The sequence below is a fragment of the Filicampus tigris genome, chromosome 11, assembly GCF_054856515.1.
Source record: "Filicampus tigris isolate MCC_2025a chromosome 11, RoL_Ftig_1.0, whole genome shotgun sequence".
Classification (NCBI taxonomy): Eukaryota; Metazoa; Chordata; class Actinopteri; order Syngnathiformes; family Syngnathidae; genus Filicampus; species Filicampus tigris.
This window is the reverse complement of record NC_141227.1, coordinates 15217148-15242513: the sequence shown is the minus strand read 5'-3', so window position 1 is coordinate 15242513 and position 25366 is coordinate 15217148. Positions and strand designations below refer to the sequence as shown.

At 39.9% G+C, this 25366-nt stretch overlaps 1 protein-coding gene across 1 annotated transcript in view; it reads right to left on the bottom strand.

Annotated features, from left to right (window-relative positions):
• Positions 1–25313, bottom strand: part of plek (pleckstrin) — a 38534-nt gene extending 13221 nt beyond the window's left edge. The window contains exon 1 of the mRNA XM_086044651.1: positions 25228–25313. Within this exon, the coding sequence (XP_085900777.1) occupies positions 25228–25233 (6 nt within the window). The 5' untranslated portion in view covers positions 25234–25313. The remainder of the gene's footprint in view (positions 1–25227) is intronic.
• Positions 25314–25366: the final 53 nt, after the last annotated feature.

Below are 25366 nucleotides of genomic sequence, written 5' to 3'. Positions count from 1 at the left end.
TAGCACAGGAAGAAAAATTTCAAGTCGGTTATGTTTCCAGGAGAACTACTTTAGTCGACCGCCAATGAGGTTTTAAAATTCAGAATGTGACTGAAATTGTTGGGGAAAAATACTGTCGTGTACCTCAGGAGACCTCTATGTCCTTTACTTTTTTTGCTACTAAAAAATAAGAGAAGAATCACATCCACTAGAAGTTAGGTGAAGTGATTATCGCTGTCACCCTACCTACTGACTCCCTGTTGATCTTTTGTAAGGAGTTGACATGTTCTCTCTGTGCTTGTGTAGATTTTCACAATCTTCCTCACGCATTCCAAAAGCATGAGACCTTAACTGAAAGAATAAATATATATGTCCCTTGGTGTTAATGTGGGTGAGGATGGTTGTTTGTGTATACGTGCCAAGGGTCTTCCCCAACTCGCCGAGGCCTTAAATTGAAAAGTGTTGGAAAATGGTTGGTGGATGAAAAGTGTTTTCTGCTCGATCTGGTGGGTCACGTCCCCCTCATGCCCCTAATGTAGTGTTTCCATTGAGAGCTGTCACATAAATAAAACTGGGCTGCCTAACTGGCACAGTCGTAAGAGCACAGAAGGTCAGACTCCTTTCCACATGTGAGACCTTTCCTGTCTGCCTTCACGCTCTGCTGCCTTCGGGCTTGTTCTGGGCTGAGAAGAGACATGTTCGGCCAACTTCACATCCCATCATATTACACTGCTCATGAGGCGTTCAGGTGAGTCAAGGACAAGCGAGGAGAGGAGTTTTACAGTGGATAAATAGAGAAGGTCACACGGCTGTTGACTGTCTCTCTTCTTTGTTATTTTTGTCCTTTAAGTGACACTGGTTCCTACACCGTCATGAACATCACGGGGAGTACTTTGGGGAAATTGAAAACGCTTCATGTAAAAAAGCTTAGTGCCAGGAAACTATGATGAATCATTATCAAAATTCACATCCCTACACATGTCCACTTCAAACTCTAAAAATATAAAACAATAGCCAACATCAAAAGAAAAATGCTTAATGCTCATGAAATCCAAAATACTGTGGCAGCAAGAATGTGCAAAAGGGGGGCAGAGGACACAATTTGGCGACATCCACTTGGGTGGGGGGCATTCACATTGACACAAAAACGTATCTTGACATGGACACATTTATTCGGATTAAATGCCTGAGCAGAATAAAAATGCTTCATGTACACGCCCCATTTGTAATATTCTGATCCGACCAAGCCCATTCTGATCGAGATTTTATTTCAAACGAGAGAGACAGTTTATGTCGATCGTTAATCCGATCGGCGCGCATGAAAACACTTATTCGGAAATTTCTGGGAAAAAAATCACGTTAACCGCGCATGTCTGTGACGTCAGTATACGCATTTCTGTTTCTGTTTCCCGGAAGTTAGCAGAAGCTCTAGAGCGAGCGAAAGACATGGAGGGCGCAAGACTGAACTGGTACATTTACAGCTCCATTAGGAAGTGTTAACTCCACAGCGCGAAGAGGAAAAATACGCAAAATAACGCAAACGTTTAACGTAGTAATGGACAGCGATGTTTACTTGACACGGAAGTCACTCCATCGTCGTCTTCTTCTGCTACTATTTCCGGGATATTTGGTCAATCTGCGCATGTCAAAATACTTTGTTCCAATCGAAGGTGTGATTCATAAGCACGCAAGTCGTAATCAGATCTATATTTTTGGTTTCCATAAAAACAGTGCATCCAATCATATTTTTAATCCGAACTGTGATTAGATTGAAGAAATTTAGTCCATTAAACCTAGCCAATGGCTCAAATTTAGAAGACATAATTGAATAAACACATTTGTGTAATAGGGAATCATTTTAGAGTAGTTATTTTTATAATAACTATCATTTATTTTCCCACATGTTGGGATAATCTGATTCAGCCTGCAAAAGGTCATGCTGAGTCCCGGCAAGAACAAAAAAAAATGACAGTCTGTCTAATTTCACGTTATTAAACCTAATGAATAATGAATTGGTCCTTGTTAAATATCACTGTCGACGGCAGCACAGGCAATTTATTGTTTTTATCTAAATGTCCACTCCATTAGTACTCGTTTTGTTGTGAACTCATCACCGTAAATATTTAAATAAATTCACTGCGAGTGGCCAGTGTGGCACTGTGGGAAGAATCATTTTGAAAAAAAAAAACCTCACCCCGAGTAAATTTAATATCCCACTGAACTCAAAGAATTTCACATAATTTATTCAGAGATCTGGTTGCATTTAGGTCTTCTTTATTGTGACATGCGATAACAGCATGCGTCACATAAAGATCAGCAGGCTAAAGTGGGACAAATTCACATTAACATGTTCCCACTGAGTCGGAACTAAAGAGGAAAAGCACATCTTAATAATTCAGTTCAAAACAGACCTCTGAGCCAGTGAGACAATATGCGGAGCATAACCTTGAGCTAATGAGCAAATTTGCACGCAAACTCGACCACAATGCACACACACACACATCTGTGCATGCAGACTTTGGTCTCCTGGCAGCACGCTATAGCGTGTGAGATCAGGAAGAAGTGCAAGAGTGGTGTCAACCATTGACATGTTCACCAAGTTTTTGCATTTGGACGCGCCCTTCTTGTAAAGTCCTGCGAGGGCCATTATAAATTTAGGAAAATCTATGATGCAATCAGTAAGCAAATGATTATTATGCTATATTTTGAATGCGAGTGCGTTAAATGTTTTGGGGACAATATACAACGAACTGCCACGATGCTTTTTAGCACTGGAGATATTTTCTGTTTTTGGAGCAACATCCGCTCCAATTAAGATTGTCGTCTTGGTTGGCAGACCTGTCAGAAAGTGGGATTGCAGATGCCTCCTGGAAATACTTTGTGCATGTCAGCCAAAGGTGAAATATAAATTCGTCTTGATAAATTGAGAGGCGAGTGACATTTTTATATGAAAGAAAAGGAAGGCTACATGCAATGTATAATGTGCCTCCTTGATGTGTAATAAATCAGAGATAAAAAAAAACATTTGTGATTCAGGAAACTAATCTTATTTCAGTTCAGATCCATCAACCATCCTCAAAACTGCTCACATTCTTTATCTTGGTCTTGCCACATTTGAGTGCCTAAATTGAAGCCTTTTTTAAACATTAGGCCATTGTTTTTGCAAAGTGTGCAAACCACTTTATATGTTCATGGCATTGCGATGACCCCGATGACTCTGACCATTTACATTCTCAGTCCGAGAACGGGAACAAAACACCTGCAGTTCAGACCTCGCAGGCCTTATAGCTAGCACTGAACATGATGGACAGGGACACGCAGAGAAAGCTCAATAGGAAATAATGAAAATTGGAATCATCTGTTCCATGGTCACTCCAAGGTCGCCATCATAAACCCTTTGCAAACTGTACAAAAAAAGTTAACCATTGTTGATGTGTGGCTAAAAAACACCAAAAATATTCACCCTTATTTTAATGATGCGTGACACACTCATCACCATAAAACCTACATAGCTCGTCATATTCCAGTTCCCTTTGTTTTATGGATTATTGTAAGTGTGAGTAGCCACAATAGTATCACGTTGCACCATTTATGTACAATTTCCTGTACCCTCACATTTTCCCGCTTTGTCCTCACTTATAGCCTGTTGTGGTGAAAAACACAAATCCAAGCACCCTTAGTTCCACACTTAATTTGCACGTTGCGTTGTCCATACAAACAGGCAAGCCTCCAATTATACATTTAAAGCGGAAGTCAACCCAAACATATTTTTTTTCAAGAATATGTTCCCAGCACCCCCGCTAGTTGAAACGGCATTCTGATTAATTTTGCGTTTATGGAATATAAGTTAAGCAGCAAAATGCACTCGTTTTTGCCCATCTCTGGGGGCGGCTATTTTGTCTTCTGTTGACTAAAAATGACATCACAACTGCTCACAACGATCAATCACGGCTGACCTGTTTTCTGAATCTGAGCCGTGATTGGTCGTTGTGAGCAGGTGTGATGTCATTTTCAGTTGATAGAAGACAAAATGGCCGCCCCCAGAGATGGGTAAAAACGAATGGATTAACACTATCCGCTTATTCCATTTATCAGAATGCCCTGTTTCAACTAGTGGGCTTGCATAGAACATATTCTTGAAAAAAAAAATGTTGCGTTGACTTCCCTTTAATGATATGAGTGAAACATTCAAGCGTACAGTTCCACAGAAATGCAAAGGCAGCACTGGAAAGGCTGCAAGGCCAAGTACCGAACCCCGTTTAGAGGATTTCCAGCAACACCTTTGAAGTCGGCCTGTACTTCCAGGGAGGATGTGACAGGGTGCTAAAACGAATGAGGTCCTGAATGGAAAAAAGGCCCTTGAAGCTCTCACCCAGCACCCCACCTCTGCCCCCCCCCCTCACTCCACCGCATAGGATGCGGCCACAAAGAACGTCTGCCACACATCAGGGGGAAAAAAAATAGTGAACCTTCACCGCAGACATCTCTCCTCCTCATCACTTTGCACTCCAAAGTCTTTCTTCAAAGGGGATAATTTGAAGGCTACAAATGCAAATGTGTCTGAACACACTTCCCTGCAGGCATTGTCACTTTAAGAGCCCCAACTTACTTGAGATGCAAGGTGGAAGACAAGTGAGCCACAAAATTACATTGAAACACATTTAACCCTTACATACTGTTCGAGGCAAAGCTGACCTTTTTTGACATTTGACAGTGATAAAAATAGCCCAAATGTCATTCTTCCATCTCGAAATGTGATGACATTTCCTACGGTCACCCAAAATACACCCCCCCCCAAAAAAAAAAAAAAAAAAATTAAAAATGTAATTCTTTGATACAGGTGCTACAAGGTTTGTGTACACTAACCACAGTTGCACAGATTCCAGATACAGTGGGTCACTTGACACAGGTGGGAGATCTGCACCTGCAAAATAATTTCCCTTTCTCTGAAACTTTGATTCTGGATTAATTGCCCATTCATTAATGTCAGGCAGGTCATTAATACACAATTAAGACCTGTAGTTCATAATTTGATACAATTATTTTTGAGGATATTCCTCGCCCGTTCACCCGCGCGATTAAAAAGACACCATGCTGGGCAAATGTCATTTATTTGAAAAGTAACAATCCTATCACATGTGAATGAATATAAAGAGTTGTTACATTGAGAAGAACACTGGTGTGTTTGTGTGTGTGAAATCTGATAGACGATCACAGGAAGTGACATTATAGATCACCTTTGACTGGACCAGATAGATTGAGTCCCTCATATCTGCATGTTGATGTGTTTGGACGCTTCAAGATGGCCTTAATGGCATGTGTATCAATTATGACTGACTTTATCAGCATGTAGCTTTTAGAGGCATATGCATCAATATTAAGACTTGGCCATGGCTACATTAGCAAGAATGCGTACAGTATACTGTATCTAATGTGAGAGCGCTCTCGTGGTATGTGCACTTTGCAGACATTATTTATAGTCACCATTAGAGGTTACGAAATCCAAAGAGTATGTCATATACTGATATACTGTATGGTATCAACGGGAACACATTTGCAGTTACTTTTATCTACAATGGGTTTGACAGAGTACTATTTTTGGGACAAATTTAAAAGAGAAAAATTGTATGTATAAAAAAATACTTTTATAATACATAGTATATTTTTACATTACATTCATTTTTTGCACAACTAAAGTTTGTATATGATGGCAAATGTCCATTCAAATTCCCATGGAAAATGTCCAACTTGTTTTAGTGAATCATTCCGAATTTCCTTCCCCGCACTTTCAATGAAATGTTTCTAGAAATGTACCCATCCCTTAGCAACCCAATCACCAGCTCCTATTGTTTCTAATCATTTTAGTGAGGGAAAAGGCCCTTTATTGTGTTCAGACCATTTCAATCAATAACTGATTTTACTCTGCTCAGCATCCAAACAGAGGGAAAATACTGATGTTTAATTCCTTCTGTCACAAGCAACAAAAGACCCTGCCGCGATCTGTCTGCGCTTGTGACAGACTGTCGCTTTCATGCAGTAACAAGAGGGTGGCTGACGAACACAATACAATTACTGAAATGACACGCTGCATTGATCACGTAATAGTGAGCGTATTCCACCTCTTGCAATGCAAATGCAAAGTAGGGGGAAAGAGAATGGCATGTAAGGAGAGGATGCGCTTTGAAATAGAATAAACCGATTGCTCCTTAATGGGCCGTCACCTTTTCGTGGTGGAGGTGTTTGTGTGTCCCAATTATCCAAGGCAAACAGTTCCTACGTGAGGAATTAAACAAATCATGGCTCAAATGACCCCCCCCCCCCCATGATGTTTAAGTATTGGACTTAGTTTTTCCCTCGGCTGAACACCATTCCCCCCCGACCCCCGCACTGGAACCAAATTGGGTGCTGGAGGAGTTCAGTTAGGCCACAGAGAACACAGTGCAAGCAATGCAGACTATGTAAATTGCAGACCATTCTACCGCTGACAAATACTAGTTCATCAGAATTTATAAACACAAATCAACCACTGGTCCCCTTTTTCCTGGTGTCCCACATGGTTTGGTTTGAAGTACTCAACTTTTCGTCTGTCCGTCATGTACTTCTGTGTCACTTTCTTCAATTTTGTTGCCACTTTATTACATTTTCTGTGGATACTCTGGCTTCCTCCATTAGAAAACCATGCAGGCTGGGTTAATTGAAGACTCAAAACTATACTTAGTTGTGAATGTGATTGGTGTTCCCTGTGATTGGTTGGCGACCACTGAACTTTCTGATGGGGCAGACGGATTGAAAACACAAACAACAGAGGACTTCAAGTCCATCTTGCTCAGAGAGCTGAAAAATAAAACAAAAAATGTCGACGACCTTGTGGTAAAAAAAAAGGATGTGGATGACTCAAATGTCCAAATGCTCAATGGCAGTCACTGTTTACTAAAATTGCTTTTCAGTGTCCTTCATTGAAAGCCGCAGTGGACAAATCGCAAAAACATTTTTGACACAAGTGGTTTGGAACCAAATGCTTAAAAAATGGATGGCACACTCTTGTGTTGCACAGGCTGCATTGTTCCTATCAAATTCAGTGCTTTTGCATTGAAGTGGTCAAACAGTACATCGTCGCTGTCCTGTTAAAAAAAATGCATGTCCAACTTTGTCATTTAAAAAAAAAAGTCACGTTAATGGGATGTCTGTAACGCAGAAAACCCATTAAAATATTGGGAAAAAAGTGTTTTTCACAGAACAGCGAAGATATATTGGTTTTTTGATGTCCAGCAACTACCTGCATGTGCTCACAGTGCAACACGTACTACAGTATGCAGTATAAGTTGAAGCATTACAAATACAAACATGCGTGCATACATACTACGTATTTTTTACGTATTTGAAATTATAATGCAGATGACATTTTTCTCAGGTTTTTCCTAATTAGTCAATCCAAATGATAGCATAATTTTTAAGGTTATGTTTACTGAAATCAAAAGCTATTCCATTCAAAGACATCTTAATGGGCCATGTTAGATTTTAAAATTATTTGACAGCAGCTTATCAATTATTCCTTTGAACTTGTGAGTTTTTTTTTTTTTTTTTAAATCAGAATAGCCTCTGCAGAGCTGCCATTTGGATATGTTTATATTTCATAATATAGTCTGACCATTTGTTATATTTAGATTTTGGGCTTTTTTATAATGGTTTCTCTGAGGTTTTGTTTGTTTTTAAAATTGCGTGGGGGGCCGGATGAAATGCTTTCATGGACTGTTTCAAATATTGACAAGAAAATCTTCATAGAGCTTGGAGCTTCTATCACCGTCCCCGTTTCACTTGCTGCCGCATCTGCTCTAATTGCACTGACATATACCAATGTACACAGAAGCGGATGTGTGTGTGAGTATGTGCTCAAACCATCTAACTGCAGCTCATTAAAGTCTGAGTCTTCTGAAGAGCGGTAGTGTTTTGTGTTGAGCGTGTGTGTGTGTGAATGGGGATGAGATATGGGGGGGGGGTCGAACTTTGATCACCGCCATCTTGGCATTTGTAGCAATTTTTCCTAAGAAGGGATGGGAGGAAGACCGCTTCCAAATAAATCCACAAATGGACCATGAGATTTTAATCAGTACTAAAGAGCTTTTTTTTTGTCCCCTTCATGGACAGTTTTGGATTGAATTCCATTATGATTGGCCACAAAGATTTTGGAGGTTGCGCTCCACTGATGTTCGATTCCAGGCATGTAAATGGTGGTGGCTTGCTTTTAGATTTTTGGCACCGACCACACAAATAATGATGGTCACTGAATGAGGTCTCATGTGACATAACAGAGCCAAAGCCAAAGCCAAAGAAAAAGCAGCCTTTTACATCCTTTGATGCTCACTGGACTTATTCTGACAATATTCAATATTGGCAATATTCAGAGGGCTGCAGTTTTCCTGTAAACTTTGGTTTGAATTCCTAAAACATGACTTCAAGAATCTTTGACGATTTACTGTTGTTCTACCTGCAGGCCTCCAGCAGGTGCAATGGCAGGCCTGGCTTTTGTTAGATTGGCAACCAGCTTTGCAGGCATTTGGCCATCTCCTCTTCCACCTCGGCCGGGGGCGAGTGTTCGCGCCAGCTTCCTTCAACTAGTTAAAGCAGAGCCCAGAGTGTCAAATACAGGCAAGCTATTCAAACTACTTATATACAAGTATTAAAAAGTCAATTCTCCAGAATGCTGTCCCTTAAAAGTCACTGCCGATTACGATGCAAATGAAGAACAAAACCTCATGTCCACCATCATGAAATCAGAGTTCCGATAAAGAAAAAGGTTTTTGAATTGGTTTCCGTAGATTTTACATAATCTTAGAGATTAAAAATGGAGCATTTGGAGGCCGAAGCTTCTTTCAGTGTGCACCCCCCTCCCCCTGCCCCCCACTTCCTGCCGCTCTGCTGTGTACACCATGAAACGAATGTGATGAAATAGAAAATATGGATGAGTCTGTTGCTTCCTCTCGCAGATTCTGGAGAATAGCGTCATAGAGCATTTTGGCTTCTTCCCACCCCCCTGGCCCCCCTAGAGCGCTCTGGCAAGCTGATCTTTTCATGAATCTTCTGTTCACTGTTCAATTATTCAGCCATCCTTCCACTGGTGGAAGCAGATGCAGAATTAGAAGATCCTGGTTTAGGATTAATCACACCACATGGGCGTTGATCTCTCTGGTAGCGATAATATCACGTCCTGTTCGCTCTCATTGGTGTTCATGTGACAATCCATCGCCGTGCACCTCACCGGAGGAATTTAGGCATTTTAGTGAAGCTGAGGGTGTCTGGGAGTACGCTGCAGCCTAAACCAGCAGGAGAGGAATGACGATTAATTAAATCTCCTGGGTTTCTTGCAAGTTTAGCGGCAAAAACATGCTCTCCCTTCATCTGTGCTGTGGCGCTGATTTTTGTCAAACGGAAGCAGGCACAGGTCTTCATGCAACCAATTTCCTTTCCCCTTATTAGCGCACACCCTCTTTCTGTACCGATTTTTAATTGCAGAGCGTATTGCGTCACAGCTCATTTGTCAAGGTTTGGTCACGAGATGTTCGCAAATCGAGCCCTTAGGTACTGTGATGTCGTTTTCAGTTGACAGCAAGTGGGAGTACAAGGCAAAATGGCAGCTCTCTGCGATGGATAAAAACAGGTGGATTTTTCTGCTTAATTCATATTCCACAAATGCAATCTTAATCACAATACCGTAAATGTAAGTTGTAAGATAACAAAATAAAACTGAACTAAAATGACTTGCTTTTTGGAAAAGCCGGACATGTAACGGAAAGTGATTAAGGAAGCTTTTCTGGTCATTTTCATGCTTTTAATTAGCCCTTGTGTATGTCATTGATATTTGCATTGTTCATGTTGGACTGCACAGCCCCTTATAAGTTCCATTTATGGTTGTAACATTCTCTTGTCGCCATCACTCATATAACACAGCAAACCCAAAGAAAAAGCAAAACAAATGGAACGATGTAAATGCTTTGGATGCTGATGGAGTGGAAGCTTTGCTGATGTCTCCAAATTATTCATTTTTTGGGACGTTCAAACTAACAGCCAAGCTTCTCCCCAAATTTCCGTCCATATAGTTTTGCACTCTCCATCTTTCCTCCGTGTTACAGCATGAGCCATCTCCTGATTTCAGACCCTTACATTCTATAACTTTTACTGTCCATATCTGAATAGTCAGCACAACAACAGAATGACGGCCTGCCTACCGGTCCACCCGCCTTCTCTTTTCCTCCAATATTACTTCCTTTACATCACCCTACATTCACCTCCGTCTCCACTACAGCCTGTTCGCCAAAATGTCCCAGCTGCCATCGACGGCTTCTGATTTCACATAATTGCGTCATCATTTCCCAATCTCACTTTTTTTCTTTTTTTACTGCTAAACTGGAGTCGGTACGTATGTAAATGAAAATAATAGTCACAGACGCTGAAGCCGCTTTGATAATCTGTCATGCAATGTTGCTTCATATACTGTAACGTCTCAGCACAGAATTAATGGTGCTGGGATAACGTGGTAATTAAAAAAATAAATAAATAAAAAAGCTTTTGTGCAAGACAGCCTATCTTAATTTTGGTTGTGTTGTGAAGTGAACCAACACCCCCCCTGCCCCCCACCAAAAGAACCCCCCCAGAAATTAAAAAATATATAAATAATGAATAATTACCGTGTAATGTTTTGTATTTGTTTTTAACCCTACAATGTCCTTCTTTATATGTTAATGAATCACAGTGACACAGAAAACAATATACACGAGATTTAAAATACAAAGGCACACATCTATTTATCCCCCTCATCTATCCATTGTTTTATTTTATTTAGAGGCTTTTATATTCTAAATGTGCATATTATGTTGAGGTTACTTTTCTAGAAAATGTGCATGTGCAAAACGGCGTAACATATTACAGTGCATGTGTAGGCATGCAACAGCAGAGGGGGCTCCTCAGGCCCAGCTGACAGAAGGGGGGCGTCTGCATTTGTCACGGGGTTGTTGTTCAACGTGACGGCCATGTTGTTTCCCCCCATGTAACTGTGGCGCCATCCGACATGATGTGACACGCGTGGCGATGCTAAGCAGATCTGAGCTGGCTCCTCGCTTCACACCAATCTGTGTGGCCTCCTCCCAGGGCAAATGTCTCCTGCAGCGCTGACACACAGATACACACAACTACACACACTGAGCTAAATGGCTAATCCATTCATATTTTCCATGTCCTCCCTTTTGCACTCAGATTTATTCTATCTTTAATTGAGAAAGGCTAATTCAGAGATACACCGACTGTTGGAGGAGGCGCCATTATTTGAGTACAGTAAATAGGGACCAAGCCCTCCTGCGAATAGCAAAAAAAAAATGATGAATACTGTACAGTATATTATGCAGTACATGTTTCCATTGTTATCTGGCAGGATTAATAATGGTGCCGGAATCTAATTCTAGAATTGGGTAACATGTAACTTTTAAAATCTTATTTTGTGAGCGAGCCAACTAGCATAACTACAGGCAGAGGTCAGTTTATGACAGAATTCTTTTCATTCCTAGTTCGGCAATGTAATGAATTTCTATGTAAGACGGAACCCACTGTAGTCTATCCCTATCACTGACAACGTGAAACTGTCGTTAAGACATTTTTACTGTAAATATTCGTATGAATAACACTTACTGGCATAAAAATAAAAGAAATGAAAACATGAAAATGAAAAACAGTACCTTTTTCATGCTGTTTGGAACCTCAAAACGTCAAATGTCGATAAGCTTACTTGGTACAACAAGTTTAAAAAAATACTAAAAAAAAAAGTAAACAAGTGCGTACAGGTGATTGGTTAGCATGTTAGGCTAGCCAACATCGTCTTTCTGTAAACACTTTGTCTACGACAGATTTTCATTACATCCGTAGAACATTACTACCGTAATTGCTTTGTAACATTTTCTGAAAAGTATTAAAATACAAAGTGAGGCAGGGTGTAGATGCGCCACCAGATATTAATCCTTCGACAATGGCTGCTGTGTATCGCAGGGCATAAGTGAACTGCATAAAAAGGGTCAAAAAGTGAAAAGGAATCCACAGTATTGAAGTATGACGAGTAAGCTGGTTATACAATAAGAGGTGTTGATGGTATTATCTTGACAGTTGACCCTCATCTGAACTAAACATACTTATCCACCAAAGGCTCAAACATTTGCAGCTATTATTAGCTTTAACTTTGTTTTGTACTCTGTTTGTCTCTTTAGGTTTTAAAAATGCATTCATTCTAGCTGTACTACCCCAATCAGTAGCAACCCCGTTAAAGCTCCTTGGAAATAATTCCCCTCCACAAGTGGGTCACTAAGCAGCAGCGGCACAAGGTCAACAATTGAGATGCATTTAATCATTGGTAGCTCAAAGGTAGGATGTCGTGTGCCTAATGGGGGTCTATGTGTGTGTGAGTGCATGTGTGTGGTTACTTAATGTGTTGTGGGTCTTTAATAAGTTCGGGCCACTGGAGCTCTGGGTTTAATTAAGTGCTCAAGACAGATTTAGGCCTCGGCAGCACACCACACTCGCCCTCTACAGGACACACACATGCACACGTGTGCGTACGCACTCACGCACGCGATAATGGAATGCAAGCATTATTCTGTATTGCCCAAGAATAAACAACTAGACTAGAATGACACTAAGTAGACTGTAAACCTTTGCTAGCTGGAAATGTTAAGTTTGTTAGCTGGCAGGCTACACCCTTGGTTACAAGGATGATGTAAAACGGTTGAACAGTACAATTTTTATTCCGGGTTAGGGAGGTGCTTTCACCATGACTTGAAACTAAATCACTCAATCAAAAGTGGAGGAAAAAACAAAAGAGCACCATATTCTTTTGAGTACCTCGTCAGCTACTTTCTGGCTTATGATGCTCAGGATGACATACTGTGTGCTCAAATTTTAAAACTGGGGCAGGACTCCACTTCCATATTGACGTAAAAAGATGAAAGCAGAAAACACAGTTCTCCCTCGAAAGTACAAACAAGTTGAATGCTGTTACAGATGACGTACGATAAGTGGACTGGAATATTTTGGATTCTGCGGCAGGTGGACTCTTACTACTTTTACATTCCAACTTAAATGGTAAAAAAAAGAAAATACAATTCTCTAACAAAAAGGAGTAAAGAACGTCTTATGCTATATTGTTGCACTATGTATCTGTTAGCAAGCAGGCTACTTCCTGGTTTACGATGAATCACTAGTTTTTTTTTTGTTGTTGTTGTTTTTTTAATAAGCGCAGGGTTGTAGGGGGTGATTGTTTGCATTGTCCAAAAAATGTGGGAGCACTGTATTTCTGTTTTTCTCTCTGCTTAGCAGGCAAACAGCAAATGTTTGACTTTCTGGTATAATATTAAGAATAGATGGACAGGACTGTTTGCATTGACTTGGTCCATCATGGTCATAAGAGAAAATAAATATCTCCAGCCATATTTTTATCTGAATATATTCACCTTTCCACAAAGTGAAGTTTTTGCCAATCTTTCAAAATGACATTAACGTCAAAGCATTTTCTTGTAAGGGCATTATTTATGTGATATTGTAGCAAATAAATGGTCGACCAGACATATTTTTTCCATGACTTTTTAAAGGTGACAAATTATGCCAAATGTGAGAATTAGTGGATAGAAAAGAAGTGGCATTTGTACCTGTCCTTGTACAATAAACCTTGTTGTGTCGAAGCCCACAATCAGCTCTGTAGCAGGTGACATGAAACATGACTCTTTTAGTCTTGATCCGTCTTTCTTGAAGCTTCCTTTCCAATAAAGCCAACGGAAGTCTGTTACTGAGTGAACGTGTGAGTGAGATTTTGCTGATTAGGCTTCCCCGGCCTTCATCCCAACATCTCCATTGCACCCCCCGCCCCTTAGAGAAGATAGAGCGTCGTTAGTATGCAGAGGAGCGCAAGTACAAACTGCATACTTCTCTTCAGAAATATGAAAATGAAATATTCATGACTTGAGAGAGCAATCGTTTTGAGAGGGAGGGTGTGATTGAGAAGGATGAGGATGGTTGGGAACAGGTGCCATTTTTTTTCTTTTTCCCGGCCTGTCCGAGCCATTGTCGGGGAACGCCCCCCACCCTTCTCCTTTTGCACCTGCTGGCTTTTTGAGCCTGAACAGCACAGAATACAGTGTTACATCACAGATTATTCTACGGAAAGTAGGTACTGAGAAATCCCTGCTTTATTGCCGAAATCTGTGGTCTATAGCAATTGTTTTTTCATTTTGGTTTTTATTAATGCCCTTGTGTGTGGGGAAAGGAAAGCCAAAGTCACCAATGCATTTTTCAGTTTATTGAATTCTGGGAGAGCACACCTCACGCGCAGACACTCACACGAAGTCTCGCCATAGCTTAAGCCAAACGTCCAACCTCACTTCAGGTGGCAGACATCACACGCCATCCCTACAGGTCCCGCCTCTTAAAGGCACTAATCAGTATTTTCTCTCCATTTTATGTTAACTATTTTTTAAGTGTTCACATAGGTTTGCAATTTGTAAGAGTGTTTTAATATGCTTAAATGTGTTTAAAGTGTGATGGGTGAAACTATGAAAAGATGATTTTATAGAGTCTATATGGCAGATTTTTGCTTATTGTGAGTGGATATCCCCCGCAATGAATTGAGGTTAACTGTCTTCATTTGTTTGTACCTCAACTCTGTTCCACTGGCAGATGTCATAAAAACCCAAAGGCACTTTCTTCATGGTGACACGTAGGGGAAAAAAATGTACAAAGTATTTGGAAGAATCTTTCCCAACAAAGTGAAGGTGAATTAAATGGTGGCAACGTTTGAGCTGAAGCTACAAGGTGGCTTATGAAATGTGTTCAAACGCTTAAACCAGAACATTGTCAAGGTTGACAACTGCCGTGTGGGACAAATAGTTTCACCTTCACTCTCACATTGGCATAGTCGATTTCATGCAAGTCTTCACCGAGTCACTGCAACTTGGTGGCGAAGGAAAATCAATTAAACTCCTTGTATTTACAGGTTGACTTTAAGTACCAACATAGAAAAGTAACAACATGTAGAAATGTCAAAATTTAACTTGAAATTTAACTAGATTTCTTTGCTCAATAATGGGTAGAATTATGGGAAACAACAGTTCTTCTTCTGGACCACTTAGTTTTTAATTTTCCTTCTTCTTTAATATTATTCTGAGTACTGAATTGTTTTTTTGGGGGGAAATCACCAAATGTTGCTAGCATGTGTCTTCTGATGGAAATGTAAATAGTTTAGAGGTCCCAGATGCGAACCTCCAAAACCTGCTTAGTAACACCCCCAGAGTATTACAAAGTTTTAAAAGTGCAACGATGAATCAATTAAACATTTTTAATGGAGTTTAATTTATACTTTCACCTAACTAATTTAGAATAAGAAGTGATTATGCTGCAGTACAGCTTCAAGAATCGTTAGTTGAATATTCTGAGACACACACGGCTCATGATGATTTTTTTTAATCACAGCCCAAGTGTCCTAAACAAGCTATCCGTCCGTCTACATATTTTCCTATGACACCTAATTGAGCTATTTAAAGGCAATCTACAATTAACTTAAGAGCAATGTTTAACTCACAAGCAGACAGTCAGACACACACCAAACCAAGAATTTCTTGCATTCACCCGCCTCATTTTGTTATCGTGATGGCAACATCTTCAACTTTTCTGTCTCATTTATCTTGCTACTGCTTGCTTGCTCTTTGTTTTCCAAATTTCTAAGTGATTTATCTTCCTTTCGATTTATCTGGATTGCTCTAGGTAAGGGAGCCGAGGCAAGTCGATGCACTTTTGATTAGCGCCACGCTGGATATTCTGTTTGACTTCTGCAGATTTTTGTTCTCGTCTTCCTGTCTACTGTCATAAACCTTTTGTTTGCCTTCTGTGTATGCGAGTCAGTTCCATGCTTTGCTTGCTAATGACTTCAAGAGCATGTCAATTAATCAAAAGGTAGACTGTGTAATCTTGTGAAAATAACTATATATAATTTTCCAACATGATACATTTATGAATCTTTGAGTTTCCATTATATACATTTCATAAAATGTTAACTTGATTATAAAGCACTAGCTTCCGTCATTAGCGTGCGTGCATGAGCTTGTCTTTAGCAGTGTTGGTATCACGGAAACTTCTCTCTTCACAGAGGGCAGATAACTTATTGATTAAAGGGACTCATTTATTCAGATGAGACATCTGGAGAAGCCTGGGGGCTTGTTTCAGTCATGAAATCACCCCCCTTTTCCCTCTCTAACCCTCATGTCCTGAAACGCATCACACATTTGACTGTATTCATCTTGGATGCTTGAAATGCATTGACAAACAAAACACTTGGAGAGTAATTGTCAGAATTCTGCTGTCTGGGTGTCTGGTTTCACCCGATCTTGCGCATGAAGCTGCTGGATGTGGAGGATCTGGGCTGGTGTGGACACAAGTGGTCGGTGGTTGTGATGCATCGAATGTACTGGCAAATCGTCTGAAACGCCTTTTGAGACGACTGATGGTAGAGAAATGAATGTTCGATTCATAGGCAACAACTCTTGTGGACATTCCTGCAGTCAGCATTGCCAATTGCACGCTGCCACAAAACGTACGACATCTGTGACATTGTGCTTTGTGATAAAACCGCACATTTTCGAGTAGCCTTTCATTGTGGCCAGCCTGAGGCACACCTGGGCAATAATCATGCGGTCTAATGAGCATAGTGATATGCTACACCTGTGAGAATTTCTGAGGGAAATGGCCTTTTGTGTTTGTAGGAAAAGTTTAAGATCTTCGATCTTGTGCTAGACTGAGTGAACAACCCTAACAGCTGAGTACATAATAATGTGCCAGATTTTACTGTTGGAAAGTGGCCTCGTATTATTTTGATTTATTTAAAATACTAATTAGATTACCCTTTACTGGAAAACAACTTTTTTTTTTTTTTTTTTTTTTTTTATCTCTCCAACTGTAGTCATGACATCATTATTCACAAGCATTCAAGCATAGTGAAGTTCAAGTTTTATTCATTGATTTAAATCTGAAGTTAATAGCAAAGTAAACAGCGCTTATTGTGATGTCACACATCCAGCCAAATGGAATGGAAAAATCATTTTGAATAAATCAATTCAATGTAAAGTCTCCGACAATTATTAGCATACAAAATGTTTTGGTTTTGACTTGAATTAATTGTATTTCATTCTGCTAGGCGAAGTGAGAAAATATGGTTTCTTGATATGCCTCCTAAAGACAAGCAATTGGGGAGAAATAGTCAATGGAGAGGAGTCATTACTTGCTAAAGGTCAATGTTATTGGCTGAAAGAGTTAGCAAAGGGTGAATTAGGAATGTGGATTTGAACTGTTGCTCCCATTTGGCAATGTTATCTCATCCTCTGTATTACAAAGATCTTAGTCTCAGGCTAGCATTTTATGTGGGGAGTCAGCACAGGGCCTCGGTTCAATAAGTATGCCATGGCCTTCATGTTCCTCCTGTGTACATATATGCACGCGTGTGCGATTGAAGTGGAGCTTTTTGCAAGTTCATGTGAAAGCTCTTGTTTTGACAGGCGCTTGACACGAGGATTAGATGAGCAATGAGAGTTGCATTAATCCTCGGCAGCTAAATACCACCCCCACCCCCCGCCTCCCTTCCTGAGCCCCCCAAAGGCTCCTAAAACTGGGCAAGGATGGAGAGACCGGGGTGGTGTAAATGTGTTGTCAAAGCACACTCATTACAGGAGGGTTATGGATGGTACATCGTAGTCCTTGGTAAGGCCTTTCATTTGTGTACTGTATGGCCCCTACGTGAACCTCCTTCTAATGAGATCCACATGGCCACATCATGTAGCTAAATGCTTAATTTAGATGTATTGCTAATTCTGAGTTTAAAAATAAACTATTTTTTTTAACGACCCCAGAACCTGTTTTTACATTTTGTGGATACATGAAACCGTAACGCGATTGATTGTTATAAAAGATGGATAGATGGATAAAGTGTAGTGCCTCCTCAAATACAGATTACTGCATGGTTATCAATATTATTCCAGTGGTTGGCGCCGGCAATTATTAAAAATGTTTTGTGCACTGCGTAACGTAACATTTAGACCGTATTTTAATGGGTGCATGCCAAAGGTTCCCAATTGGACTGACTTTGGGACCTGCATTTTGTCAGGGTCGTTAAGCATGGTGTCCCAAGTGTGTGTGTGTTTTTTTAAATAACCTCTAAACTCACTGAAAAAAAATTCTGTTGAATGTACTCACTTTTCGCACATACTTTTATATAACTGTGCATACAGTAATTATAAAATTACATGTGAAACGTTCATTCCAGGGCACATTTTCTGGCAACTGAGAATCCGACCATCTGTTTGTCTTCATTTAGGGCGGTGGGTACATTGAAAAATTTTTTTGTTGAATTTACTCAATATTATTTCATCAAGTGGTTGCACGGCATAAAATTATCTGGCTATACATTTTTTATGGATATATTTATATATACATATATATTTTTAGACTATACATCTACTTAAAAAAATATATGGGTCCAAATTAATTTGTTTTGTGCAACCACTTGACAAAAAATAAATAAAATTAGGCAGCTGTGCTAACCATTGCCCCACCCGGTCGAAAAATAACCAGCCTCTGCTGTCCTCGTAATACTAATTCCATGCTTACATTGACAGGGAAGATGCATTTGGGTCGTTTACTCTGCAGTCCAATTGCAAATACCTAAGCCACATTTGTGGTCTAGAGGCCTGAATCCAAATCAACAATCAATTAATTGATTAGTTGTATAACTGAATGATCTGAGCGCCTGTTTCCATCCCAGTGTTATACTGCTTTGAACCATAGGGGCTGCTTTTTGGTGGTCTTTGTGGCTGTCGCTCAAGTTCCCATATCTGTAATTATGTTGTTGTTTTTTGAGACAGCAAACGAGTTGTGCTCCAAGTTATAAACTGTATTTTGCCTTTATTGCTTTCAGATCCGATTCATCAACCAATCAAATACACACAATCGAGCGATTTTACTACCAATCAATCGAGTAATGCCACCTTAATTATTTTTGCTCTAAAAAATGTTGGCATCTAATTCCATCTGGAAGGAATGTAATATAATTAGAAGTTAAAATACCTTCTTTTTTTTTTTTATAAAAGGTAACTTCACTTCCAAAGTTCAAGTCAAGTTCACATTTTTTTTTTTTTAAGCTCCCTCGAAAGAAAATATTAATTCCTGAATGTTTTTATGGTGCAGTGACAGTAATCTTGAAAATAAAGTCAACATGGACAGCTTGTATATGACGTTATAACTGGCAGATGTGATAGGAGGAGGCTAAGATATCCATCATAGACTTCTTTTTTTTTTTCCTCACCATCCCATTTCTCATGCGTGCATGTGTGTGTGTGCGTGAGTGTTCTCTCCTTGGGTTTGTGATTGATGGAAGTAGGACGAGAGGCTAGCATGATCCGTTTAGATAAAGGAAACTTCACTCAAGTCCGGTTGTACCATCGCGTGATCAAAACTCTCTCGCAAAAAGACTCACATTTTCAAAGATACCGAGCAAAACGTTTTCCTCGTTGGCACAATTACCACTTGATAGTAGCTCGTTAGTTCTTTTGCTTTCACTATTTAAGAAATCATAGTTCATGTTCAATTGCACTGAAGTAACTTACATTTAAATATTTCAACATTTGTGTCCAAAGAGACTGCTTCAGGGCTGCCCGGTATTGGCAGAGGTTTACAATCTAGCGACCTACTGTCTTCTCACTTTTATTTGAACATGTTGGCAGAGCGTGCAATGTGTAGGTGTTCATATCTGCATGCGGAAGGAGTGCCTCAGAGACAAAAAAAACCCCAAAACGTCTAACAGTGTGGTTTTGAAACATCTAATTTGGAACCTCTCATGTCGAATACAAGCCTTTCAAGGTTCCCCTGGGAAATAACAGAAATAGATTCAGTATAATCTTTTCCTGGCCTTTAAGACACATTTTAGAAATCATTTTCTGTGATTTGTGATAAGAAATCAACTAATTTTATTACTAAGACATATAAACAAAAGTCTTTCAATTTGAATGACCATAATGGGGGAGAGGTCAAAGTCCGAGTTTCAAGTCTCGGCTCAGACCTTCGTTTTTAGAGCCGCGCAAGTTTGAAAAGAACTATTCTTCATGTAAAATGTAAGGGGAAAAAAAAATACATTCTGCATGAAAGCAGTTTGAATTTAGAAATATTGTGTGACTTTAGAGGCTTATTTTCCCCAAAATTCTAATTTTAAGTACCCTCAGAGTACCCTAGGATCAACTGCAAATCCAAGCAACAGTTCTCGAAAAACATCTGTGTAATGTCCATCACTATAGAAGAAACTATCCTTTGTCTTCTTCCTATTTGGAGGACACAACCTTCTTTAACCTCTGTACTTAGGATTAGCCCCACAAGGAGATGGAACAGAGGCTGTTTGGAATCTTAATTGAAAGACTTGCTGCTTTCTGTGTGTGTGTTTGTGTTTAATATGTAGGTCACGAGTGTGTTTTGAAGCGTGTACGTGTCTGGTGTACACGGGGGTGATGCTCTAGTGCTGCAAAAGTCAAGTAACTAAACAAAAATCAGTGCACAAAAGACCCTTGAGCTGCCTCCGCTGTCAGTGTGATGAGCCACCTCGGGAGCAGTTGATCACTGTAGTCATGGTCAAAGCGAGCCAGGGCCACTGATGAATGTCTGCTTTGTGTATTGGCAAGAAGACCTTGTGCAGACTTTCACTTTTAGATGTTCAAGTATTTTGCAGCTAATTAAATCTTGACAATGCTCACAGCCAGGGGCGGAGCTACATGGCGGTCATGGCTACCCCTCTTCACTCTCTGGCCACCCCACTGGCCTCTCCCACATCGAGGGGAAGATTTTGATACCTGTGAGTTTTCTGCCATTTTCCCATGGATGGAGTATTCTTAGACCCCTTGATGATAAATACCACAATTTATTTTCTAGTAACTGCATATTTAAAGAATACACTTTAAAGTGGAAGGCAACCCAAACATATTTTGTTCAAGAATATGTTCTATGCAAGCCCACTAGTTGAAACAAGGCATTCTGATAAATATTGCGTTTGTGGAATAAAAGTTAATCCATCCGTTTCCAGCCATCTCCGGGGGCGGCCATTTTGTCACTTCTGTGGACTGAAAATGACATCACAACTGCTCAGGGCGCAGTTGTGATGTCATTTTCAGTCCACAGAAGTGACAAAATGGCCGCCCCCAGAGCTGGCTAAAATTAACTCATATGTCACAAACGCAATATTTATCAGAATGCCTTGATTCAACTAATGGGCCTGCTGGGAACATATTTTTGAGAAAAATATGTTTTGGTTGATTTCCACTTTAAATGAATCATTTGATTGTTACAGTCAATGTCAACTAACACCATTACTTTACATTACTACACCATATCAAATAAACATGATGAATTCATTGTTTATCATACCAACCACTGCCACCGTTTCATGAAATGAAATGTACACATTTACCAGTCTTGGCCCGCACACTTTTAATAGAAGCAGGAACAAAACTGAGTAGAACTGTGAAAAAAGAATAGATTTTTGTGCCGCTGTGCTTTTTAGAAGATAATCATAACTGCCTTTAACTTTGTAAATGCTTTTTAATGTTGTTCTTTTAGTTATGTGAAGAACAATGAGTTAACTTGCGTATGAAATGCGCTATATAAATAAAGCTGCTCTTGCCTCGCCATCGATCACAGTATGCAAAATGATGTTGGCTGTCAGTAAAGGGTTGGTCACTCTGGTTGTTAGCTAGCAAGTCAGGGCATGAGGTAGAAGTAGACTTGTGATATTACACAAAAGTTAAATGGCATTTTCAGCGAAATATTGCGTTTTGCTTAGACTTGTTTATATTGTGAGTGTGTTGGCCATGGTTTGCTATACTGTATGTGTGCAATTTATTTCATGAAATGAAAGCAATGACTTCTTGATTACAGCGGGGGTTACAAGAATGCGAATGATGTGTGTGTGGTGCATATGGCCACCCCTTAATGAGGTATTGTGTGACCACTGAAAAAATTGTGGCTACGCCCCTGCTCAAAGCGTAAGAAAATACGAGTTACTGATGTAAAACTTGACAGTGATCCTTTCTTATATGGTAGTTGTTGACAAAAGGACAACTATGCCTGCCTCCACCCACAGATCCGTCGCAGTCTAATCAGTTAGTAATATAATCAGTCGTGATCATAGTCTGAGGTCCCCAGGCAAAGAACAGTGAATTAAATTAACTGATTTCATTGTTTGCTAACTTTGTATTTGGAGGTGACCTTGCTAGACGAGCTTGTAAGGTAATGTTAGCTGCAGGGGAGGCTTTCTGTGTTGGCCTTATGAAATGAAAAAAAATTACACAAGTTAATGACGGAAGTATTTTTCAACAACAGGTGACACTGGATAGAAATTCATTAGAACAGACTCTGACATATAATCAAACAATATATACAGTATTGTTCTTAAATCCTGGTCAAGCAGCATGTGCCTCGTTATCCAAGGGTTATTTTGTAAGCAATTTTTCCAAGTAAAGAATTGTGTTTATGATCACAAGATCTCTCAGTGTCTGTTCAGTACAATGTCTTGTTTTTCTGACGAGGACTAATCTACATTTTTAGAAAGACCACTTTGGTATTTTCCAAATATTTTGTTTCGCTTACTATACTGTAATTTTAAGGGTGCAGCAATATTTGAAGATGTTTATAATCATTTGAAGTGCTCTAGGATTACCGTTTATGTTGGGGGTGTCAAATTTATTTTTGTCACGAGTCACATTGTAGTTATAGATTCCCTCGGAGGGCCATTATAACTGCGAAAAATACATAAATATTTCATGAACTCCTCATGTTATTACATATCCAGTACAAAACAAATTGATAGATCACTAGTTTTGAAATCAGAAGCCAAGAATAATAGTTTAAGTTACTGTTACTGGTCGCATTATCTCTTATGTATAACATATGACAATTTGAAATTTTGTGACGGATTTCAGCGAGCATTATGGAATTTGACTTGCTCATAAAATGATGTGGCGGTCCAGACATGCCTTTTTCAAAGTTAAGTGATAAGTGATCAATTATGGCATCTGCTCTCTAGATCAGGATCATTTAAAAGTTCCTGCTTTGACCCGATGCCACACCACTGCAAAAAAATAAACGTCTAAATAACCCATGAGTGTTTTTGCATGAAATCCTATTATTTATTTACATAAGACACAAAAAGCTCCTTTGTGCCAGGTCACCAGTCTAATGTAATACTTCCTCTTTTCTTTACATTATCCTGGCTTGCCTTCTGACAACACGGCCTGATTATATTCAAGAGGCAAATGCCAAAAATGCTTCTGATAAAACCAAATGCATGTGTTTGCAATTTCCTATTTCAACCCTGCTGTACTTTAATCTCTTGCAGCGTCTGTCAGCTAAACCACTTTGCATGGCAAGTGACTCACTCATTCCAGGGATCTTTTTTTTTTTTTTTTTTTTTTTTAAATCAAATAATCCAGTTTAATGCCAACTAGAGTTAGTACTTATTCAGATGCTGGTATTGTTATGATAGTGTTTGACCTGCTCAGACATCCAGATTTTCCTCGATAAATTTCGAACCAGTGGAAATTCTTCTTTAGGAAAACGAAATAGAGCCGTGCCCCTCCAGATTCAGCAGTTGTCACTTAAACAAGTAGTGACTCAACACGATCTTAACACATATTCCTTGTTACTGCTTATTTTTCTAACCTCCTGAATGAGTCTAGTGCTGCATGCTTAGAGAGAGATCATCGACATGTAGACGTCTTCGGAAACAAAGCTTTGACAGTTGGAAGTGACCTTGTCACATTGGCCGCTGGAATGTTGTGCCCCACCTTGGTCCTATCTATTGCATGGAAGAGAAGCTACTGTGCATGTCAAGCTTTTAAAGAGACTCAATAGGTAAAGATTTTGTGCACTCCAGCACTGATGTCATATGAAAATAGACAATAGAGATGAATGAAACAATGTTAGTCATTCCCTGCATTCTAGTTATTCTGCTCATTTAAAATAGACATACCTATTTTTTAAATATTCTTATTTTATTATAAATATTTGTATTCATCTACAAGGTAAAGTAATGTAGTGATCACCACCAGCGGTGGAGTAGTCCGCTAGTGCCTTCTATTGGTACGTAGCCTGACTACTGCTGTGTACCTATTAAATATTCAATATGTCCAATGGCAAATCCCCGCATGTATGGTCAAAACCGAGTTTAGCCGAGGCACAGATTTGATTGTGTCGTGACTGCAATGTGAAACAGAACCGTAGCCAATTAGGAAGCCTCCTGAACTGGTGTTTGTTGTTGGACACCAAATGCAATTGGTTGAGTGTTTGTCGAACGTGTCTCACAAATAATCACATTTAATAAAAACGACGAGTTGAGTTTGCATCTACAATGCTGCTATCATATAAGCTCACAGTTAGCCAAGCTTCTTGTTTTTCTTCGTCTATGTGTACTGTGTGTCAGCACTAGATCGCCGTGCATGGTGCTGCCTCTCAGAGGTCAATTTATACATCTAGTTTTGAGAGTAAATGGATATAGAACATGTATTTTGTGTGTGGTATGCTTGTCATCTTAAGTACACTACGCACTATAACAGCAGCAACACATGCTATTTTTTTCTTGATGTGTAGGGTCTGTCACATTTTAAAAATTGGTTAAAAGATGTTAAAAAATCAGCAATGTGTGAACCAGGCTTAAGTGTTGGCTAATATTTCCACATCCGAACAGCACTGCCAAACAGGAACAAAGCGGCCTGTCAAAATCTATGACGTTTCTGCTTGATCCCGCCGCTAATCGCACGCTAGCCTTCTTGAAGAGTCATCAGCATGTGTCGGCCTTCAAAGTGTCGCACTCGGCGTATTAAAATCCGTCTTTGTCGCCGCTTCTGATCCCGCCGCGGAGCCTTCAGCGTGAGCCGTTGCATGTGCTCATCATTTTTTGCAGTGTTGTGTGCCGTTTTTTTTGTTGTTTTTTTTTCCCTTTCCCATCTCTCCCTCTCGGATATCCCCCACCCGCCACTCGTGAGTGAGCGTGGCAACGCGTTAAGACCGAGAATGTGCATGTGTCGGAGCTGTCCCCTTAATCCTAACAGCAAATAAAGGGAGGCTTACCCAGTCTAGTGCACATAAACACCAGTGCAGGCTGGAACGGCCCATTTCCCATGCATGTTCCGTCTTTATCCTCACCTCCATGCTTCATCCTGCGGTCGTTCCACTTTCACTTTCTTCATCCTAGTGTTCCCAAGAAGTCTAAATGAGGCCCTCTCTGTTCCCCTCATGCACCTCTTATGGACTTACACACAATCCCAGCAGCTGAAAGCGTCTC